At 28.3% G+C, this 8,656-nt stretch overlaps 1 protein-coding gene across 3 annotated transcripts; it reads right to left on the bottom strand.

Annotated features, from left to right (window-relative positions):
* Positions 1-241: 241 nt before the first annotated feature.
* Positions 242-3,225, bottom strand: LOC142531798 (protein DEHYDRATION-INDUCED 19 homolog 5-like). Of its 3 annotated transcripts, none has more exons than XM_075638058.1 (5): positions 2,926-3,225; positions 2,220-2,359; positions 1,728-1,805; positions 1,424-1,641; positions 242-714 (listed from the first exon to the last, which is right to left on the bottom strand). In XM_075638058.1, the coding sequence occupies exons 1-5, from the start codon at positions 2,996-2,998 to the stop codon at positions 564-566; spliced, it is 660 nt and encodes a 219-aa protein (XP_075494173.1). In that variant the 5' UTR covers positions 2,999-3,225; the 3' UTR covers positions 242-563. The 3 variants fall into 3 exon arrangements, with proteins under 3 accessions (XP_075494173.1, XP_075494174.1, XP_075494175.1); XM_075638059.1 differs by having other exon boundaries at positions 1,424-1,638; XM_075638060.1 differs by having other exon boundaries at positions 2,935-3,225.
* Positions 3,226-8,656: the final 5,431 nt, after the last annotated feature.

Here is an 8,656-nt window from a genome sequence, read left to right as displayed (position 1 = left end):
CCTGATCAAAGTTGGAATAACCAGTCTCTTGCATTCAATTTTATGTTTATTTTTTCTGTATTTAAACTAAATTCGATCTATAAACACAATGTAAAGATTGAAGCGCGGAAACGTAAAATATGAACAAAATCTAACATTTGGATGATATGTTGCGAAATGACAGCAAAATATGTCAAAGAAACTAAACCATTTATGTTACTTCCGTTTTAATAGAAATTGGGTTCAAATTTGAGGGTGTAGATGTGAAATCCTAAAATCCATTGGGTTGTAGTAATAATTCATTGCATATCCAAAATTAAAATTTCCACTATTTACTTATTGGTCTCGTGCCTATTTTTATTCCCTTTTCCGTAACAGAAACTTTTAGATTCCAAATTTGGGTTTTCAACTGAAATCAGGAGGTCTTCTTCAATCTTCAGCATAGTGCATGATCGAGTATGAACATCTTGAAGTAAAATATTTCAATAAATACAAATATTTTGATGCCTTGTCTACCAATCTTGGTTGGTTTTCTTCCAGTGAATTTACGACTAAGAAAATCCCCGTGTCTATTCTCTGCAACCTTAAACGTTGCACGCTTCCACTTGGAACAAAGGGTACCGAAAACATTCCTGTAAAATGGTAGATGCAACCATCTCCTGGATGAATGTTGCGCGAAGGTTTTTTTCCTCGTAATTTTGTTCATCCACTTCATTTGACAGTGCTTGGTTGGTGCTGCAAAACAAAAATGGTCGGTCAAATCATATGTGAACCTGTTGGCGCTAAGATATCTGCATTGAGCTAAAACAGCTAACTTTTCCGATTTTTTCCGAGTAAAATTCTGTCTCATTTACTTACTTTGATACGATGTGCTATTCTTGCAGTTTGGAGGGATTTTTTTTTTCTTTTTTGAGCTATGAGATATGTTGAAATAATAAGTGAACCTGTGCATCTGCGTAAGTGAGACTTTATACAGTACTTTCTGTTCGAAACTTCCACATCAATTCTTGCTTTATGAAAAAATGAGTAATTAATGTTGCTAAAATAGCTAACTACATAGTTATTCAAAGCCATTAACACTCCCATAATCCAACAGGACGAGCTATTAGAATAAGCCGACCATTCTTGTGCACAAGGCAAGATTGTGTAATCTCGTGAACACTTCATGAGGTGAAGTCCTATTTGCACAATGTTTACTTGAATCTAGAGCACTTTTGCTCAGGCGTTGCACCGTTTGTGCGTGTATGTGTACATACAGGATCCACCTAAGTTCATTCATGTCACTCTTCAGCTGCTACCCAATTATAAACTACGGTATAGTACCTCTAATATTATCGGACATATCTCACTAAAATAGGAGTTTATGGTGCTATCATAAGCTTCATCCAAAGTTTTATTTGTGATCTAGTGTTTCGGGTTTGACAAGTTGAGGGCCCGAAAATACCTTATCGTGTCACTTGTTGCAGCAATACAAGAGGACTTACCCTTCTGGCTGCATTTAAAGGCCTTGCAAAGAAATGGTGGAAGGAGTTGATCCTGAGCAGGTTCACTTGAGCTTGTGGCTGAACTTGTACCGAGAAATGAACTTAGTTCCCGCAAGTCCTTCAGTATATTTGGAGATACATTGCTCCAGAAACCAGATTTTTGGGATTTTCTCCTCTGCTGAGAGAAAAACAGGAATACAGATCCCTTCAAATTTAATAATTTCGTCCCCACGAATTTGCAAAACATAGAAACGGAATACAGACCTTAATTGAATGCATATGCTGCACCGTGAAATGGCTGAGTGGATCTTTCCCTAAGTTCGCAGCACATATGGGACAAACCTGGAAAACAAATTCCATTTAAGAGAACAAAATCCTTCGAAATAAGACGCATTAACGATCACCGTGTAACACTCCCTCTGAGTAGTTCATATCGATATCCGAGGGAAAAGCAGTTGTCAGGTGAATCTCGATTTTTAGCACCACTGCTCTTGATCATCTTAAGTAAAGTGTCAACTAAGTAGTGCTAATTATCCTCGGATGTTTCCTTTTCTGACAAAACTCGAAGAGAAACAAGAAAACATCACTCCTAGTTCTGCAAATCCATAAATTCATTTAACACTATATTCTGGCAACTATGGTAACCGATGGATTGACAACCTTTACTTCCACTCAAGGCAAGAGACGAAAAATATACAATAGCTTGTTAGAAAGGACAAGGATAGGAAAATAAATCAGTACATGAAACTCATTTACCGCGTTCTTCAAGTCGAAACAATGCTCTTCTTGTAGATGGATACAAAGCACAGGAACTTCAATTTCCACATAACAGAAAGGGCATGGAAACCAGGCTCTTACTTCATCTTCCCCTTCCTCATCCACCGCCCCATGATTACCTAGTCATATATTCGTCGATCATCACCACTTTTCAAAATTTTAACGAATCTTTTAAGAAAATCGCATACGATCGCCGTGTAAAATGTAGCAAAACTTCTTCTCATTCTACCCCCATCTATACAATTTAACTAAAAATGTAAGACAATGAGTTCACATACAAACTGAGCAGGGCCAAGCAATGACCTTTCCTCTCAAATGAAGAAAATTATCGAATTTCTTAGCACTGCCCATTCTTAGGGAAATTAACCACAGGAAAAAAGATAAATTAATGTAATCACACTGTTATGGAAGAATTCTTAGCAAGAAAGTAAGAAACTTGTCGGTAATATCAAAAGAAAATTGCACATCTCCCAGAAGAAAATCAAGAATTACAACAGCTAACATTCCTGAGTTTAAAATGAGTAAAAAACAAAAATAAGCAAACCCAAATGGGGCAAACTTAAGATTGATCAAGAAATCAAAACTAAAACTAGTACATACAAACTAACAGACAATATTTAAGATTGATCAGGAAATCAAACTCAATCAAATATAATAAAATAATGCAACAAATTCTACAATTTACCAGAGTTACTGAGTCTAGTAGGCTTGATGTTCTTGGCTGAATGAACTCTCGCAGCCCAGAAATCCACATCCATTTCTTTCACCTCACTCTTCTTGATAAAAATTGTAAATATTTTTTCACCTCCATAGCAAAAATATAGAGGCAAGGGAGGACAAATAGAGCGATTTAATCTGGACCCGGAAAAAGAAATACAAGAAAATTTAATCTCAAACTGAGTTTAAGATTCCACAGGAGTGATTCAGAGTAGGATCTTCTGGGCAGATTATAGACATTCTGACATATACTAAATCGAGATGATGTGAGGAGGCTCATATATATAGATATACTAGAAAAGTGCACGTGCGTTGCACGTGAACAACTAAATTGCTGGAAATATAAGTACGAAATTTTGATAATATTTAAATGAATTAAAATATGGCTAATGTCATTTATTAATTGAAATAAACCAAATCACAAATCAAAAATCATGACCATAGACGGTATATGAATCGAAGAAGTTATCTTATGCACATGACACACTTTTCAATATATTTCTTGGTTGATTTTGATAACTCAACAACTCTTTGTCGTAGTTTGTTATAATATACATATAACCATTTTGGTATACTCAGCAAGTATATGATCGTCTTTAACATCTATTATGTTATTTAAAACCCTCATCTGGGATCTGACATGCTCGTAGTTTACTTTCCTATCAGGATGTTTTTTCGGTTTTCTACATTGTTTTTATCCAGTAATCTTATTTTCCAAATATTTATTTTATTGTTGAATGATTTTTCAGTTTTTGACAATCATGAACTATAACTCATAAGAATAAATGTTGTTTTTAGTCGTGAATGGTTTTTACTTGTGACTAAAAGTATGTATACCCTATATATTCTTCAACAACATAATCAATGAATGGTGCTGTAATTTCTTCAAACATCGTGATATTTGTAATATCATTTTTATATATTTAGTATCGATATTATCGACATATAGCTATAAGTTTAATAAATTTTTAACAATTATTTCTCAATCAGTGTGAGAAAAAACTTGAAAATCTTTTCAAATGACTATATCATAGAATTGTGTCATCGTTTAATTTGACGCAATTCAGAAAAGTCATTTCGTTCGTCATTTTTTAGAAGATTTTGAACAATGATTGCGTGCATCATATCATGTGGATGATATAGTTTCAATCTCATAAACAAAACAAATTTTATTCTATCGAGTTTACATTCTCTATGTTACTATCATATATCTCATGAATTAGTTTGTTAGCCACTTTAACTAAAAAAATAGACAAAAACAACCTCTTAGCCACCTCGAAATCTATCGAGATAATTTTGGAAGAAATAAAGTGCAACCGGCTCAGGTCATCTCCAACCACAAAATTTATTTTGGTGCAAATTTTACACTAAAATAGTGCGTTTTCTGCACCAAATACAACATGCATCTCCAACTCATTTACTTCAAATCTTACACCAAAAAGAATATTCTCAAAATATTCTTTTTATTTTACATATATTAATTATTATATTTTATTTAATATATTTAAGTTATGTTAATTTTTGTGTTTTTATTAAATTATATTAATTAAAAAATTATTAAATCAAATTAGTTTTTAAATATTACTAATTAACATAAATAAAAAAAATTTTAAAATCAACAATTAGTTTTTTATTTTTTTATGATTAAATATCTAATTATTAAAAAAATAAAATAAATATTATATTATTATTTAAATAATATTTATAATTTTTTATAGAAATAAACATAATAAATACAAATAAAAAAATTAAAAAATTAAATTAAAAAAAATGACCCCTGCGCCAAATTTGGCGCAGGGGTTTGGCGCAGAGGAGGGGGGCTGCGCTATTTTGGTGAAATAGCACAGTCGCTATTGGAGAGGCAGCCTTGGAGATACCCTCAATGTCCCAGTTTACTAAAAATGCACAAAATTGATCTATTGTGTCCACAAAGCTTTAGAATTGTTCTCATATCATTAAAAATAGAATGAGAATTATACACAATTTTTTTCATGTATTTCTTTTTATGAATTAAGAATTTTTCTTTTTTATTTATTCTTTGAGAAATATTGATATTTTATATGACATCAGTATATTGCAAACCATTAAGTAACAACATAATCACTATATAAACCTTAAAGGTTTACACATAAAATTTTCCAATTTCTTCTTCATTTTGTTGCATTGAAATTTAAATATGAATCATTTTTTATCTTAATATTTTGCTTTAAATACGCCTTCAAATATATATGCATATGTTTCATGTCACTTAGTTATACCTAATTTCAAATATCTAAAAAAATGTGTTTGAATTATATCATACAGAAATAGGGACATAGTAATACGCAACATTATTTTTTTTAACATGTTTTTTTCATCCACTGTGTTTGTCATAAAATTTTTGTTCAAAATTTGATTCATTTCTTAACTACATGTATGTAGAACCAATAAATCATATAATTCACAGAAATCATATATTACCCTCTTCGTAGAACATAAGGCCCAAAATATGTGGATTCGATTGGTGTACTCTCATACATATTTTCATATAAACAACAAGACAAATAATAGAATATCAGAAAAATCAATTGCCGCCAACAATATTAAACAAAATGAATTTAAAAATTCTTGACACAAACAACCTTCATAAAAAAATGATAACTCAAAATTCAAAAATAATTTATTTAGTACAATAACAAAGAAGTTGAAGTATATACGAGCAACAAAAAGCATAAATCACTTTCAAATTAAATACTAACTCATATTTTTCAAAAAATTTATAAATTTTTCAATATTTTTTTTCAAATAAAGAGAAGACGTTTTATTAACGTCATAGTTTCATAAATATTTTACTTTTTAAAAAAACACACAAAGGAAAAAATGGTGCCTCAAATCATCATGAAAAATCCTTTAATAAAACCTTAAGAAATAAAAATATAATACGAAGTCACACAATTTTCCTTAAATCAAAGAAAAATATTAGACCATTGACAAAATATATCTGGCAACGAGAAAACATACGTTAACTTGTGATACAATTAAAATTTAGAATAATGCATAATCATTTAATTAGAACAAAATCGTATGCCAAAAATCTACTTGATATTATCTCTTTTAACAATTTATCCATGTTTGTCGTCTACCAGAGGACTCATAGATCTACTAATTTTTTTAGTCCACCTATTAATTTCACAATAAATAATACGACAAAAATAATATAATCAAGCACATAAAAACTCAAATTCAAATACCTTCAATCAATTTAAATAAAAAAATTTGAATAGAGAATATAATAATGTTGTAAAAATTTTGAATACTGATTTATAGACAGAAGTCTGGAAATACATTTGTCACAATATAAAAAAATATCTCTTTATATTCTGATATATAAGCTAAAAATGAAGAAACATTTCATCATTTTTAATATTTATAAATTCGCTTCAAACTAAGTAATCTAAGCAAACTGAAAACATGCATTATGTGTTTAAGAATTAATAAAATATCTCAAGTAACAAAAATTTAAAATAATCATTTTTGTGGAATTTATGGTTTTGTTTTATATTTTCTTTCGGTGAACAAACAAATCACATAAGGAATACAAACACAACATTATCAATACAAACAACATATAACACCAAAACATTTAATGTTATGTTAAAAAACTCATCTCATTGCAAGAACACAAAATGATCAAATGAAGCATATTATTTAGTAATATTTATTTAGCAGCATATATAAAAAATAGACTAAATAGCTTAAAAACAGTGTTTGGAATAACTTACATACAAACATTTCTCTCAATCATGTATCTTTATTGACACATAAAGAGTTTGAAAATATCTTTATTCTAAATTGGAGAAAGAAGTTTTATATAACCTTAATATTTATTAATAAATTATTTTCTTCAATCCGAGTCATCACCCTTCATCTGTCCATTATTACCTATCATCAATATGGTAGATATTTTTCATGAATTTGACGGAAATGTATAAATTTAGTAAATAAAATTAAATTTAAAAGTAAATTAAAACAATAATTAGTTTGATTGAGTTAAGTACATTATTAATGATCTTATTAAACTAACATAAAAATGACTTAAATAACATCATGAACATGATAAATTGTAAAACAAAAAATGGTAAGCTTACAAATGAAAATCATATATTTAATAGATAATAATATTTATTTAACATCATATATCGAAAATTGGCTAAATGGCTTAAATGCTTATATTGAAATCACCTACATACAAATATTTTCTCTCAATCACATATATTTGTTGATACATAAGTAGCCTTAAAATATCTCTACTGTAAATGAGAAGAAGATGTTTTATATGACCTTAATATTTTTTAATTATTTAATTTTTTTCAATGTCATTAATCTTCATTCGTCTTCCTATTATTACTTTAATGTTCGTAATATTAATAAATTTTTTAATGTATAACATTATGAGAGTGATTTTCTATTAATTTGATGTCATTGTATAAATTAAAGTAATTAAATTTAAATTTAAAAATAAAAGTAAAATTAAAATAATAAATAGCTTGATTGAGTTAAGTGATCTATTAATAATCCTATTAAACTAACATAGAAAATAACTTAAAGAACATTATGAACATTATACAAATTATAAAACAAAAAGGGTAAAATAGTAAGTTTACAAAGTAAAATAAAAATAATAATTAATTTGATTGAGTTAAGTACGCTATTAATTATCATATTAAAAATAAAATAAAATATATGTTAGTAATATTAACAATTTTTTTAAATGTATAACATTATGATAAATTTATAAATAAAGTCAAAATAATAATTAATTTGATTGAGTTAAGTACGTTATTAATTATCATATTAAATGAACATGAAAAACGACTTAAAGAACCCCATGAGCATGACAAATATAAAACAAATGAAAGGTAAAAAAGAAAACTCACAAATAAAAGTTAAGTACACTATTAATTAACATATTAAATTAACATAAAAAATTACTTAAAAAACCAAAGGAACATGACAAATTATAAAGTAAATAAAAGGGTAAAAAGATAAGCTCACAATTCAAACTCATATATTTATAATAGTATTAGATATATTGGTTTAACATTTTTGGAAACTTTGCTGACACAAAATTTAACAAATGGATATCGGACACGTGGCATATAGTACGCAAATTATTGTACACACAGCTTAAGTTGATGGAATTACAAAAATAATAATTATATATAAAGTGATATATTTAAAAATTTATTATTATTATTATTAATTTATTCAAATCTTTGGTTGATTAATTAATTAAAAAGAGTAAAGTTTGTAATTTCTACTAATTGACAATTTTGCCCGTTTCATCCACTTGTTAGCAAGTTCATCCCCCTTTCTCCATAGTTACGATTCATCTCACTCTCACTGCCATTCATTTTCTTTAATTTATTTAGTATTCTCTCCTCTGAAATCATACTTTTTTTTATTGGTCATGGCCAATGATATAAATACGTCGTATGATTAAACGCTCGTTGTTTGATCAAAAGTTTGTAGAGGCTCATGATTATTGATTCTCAGCGACAAAAATAATCTTATGAACAAAAGTAATGTGTTATAAAAACTATTGAAATAATATTGTTTTCATGTTTAGTTTGGTTAAATGGTTTTTTGTTATGAAAAGTAGACATTCGATATGAATAGACAAAAGCAAATTCTTTTCGTTAAAGCAATTAAAATGACCA

This window comes from Primulina tabacum, chromosome 17, assembly GCF_025594145.1.
Source record: "Primulina tabacum isolate GXHZ01 chromosome 17, ASM2559414v2, whole genome shotgun sequence".
Taxonomy (NCBI): domain Eukaryota; kingdom Viridiplantae; phylum Streptophyta; class Magnoliopsida; order Lamiales; family Gesneriaceae; genus Primulina; species Primulina tabacum.
The sequence above is the reverse complement of the archived record's forward strand: the minus strand, read 5'-3'. Positions and strand labels throughout refer to the sequence as shown.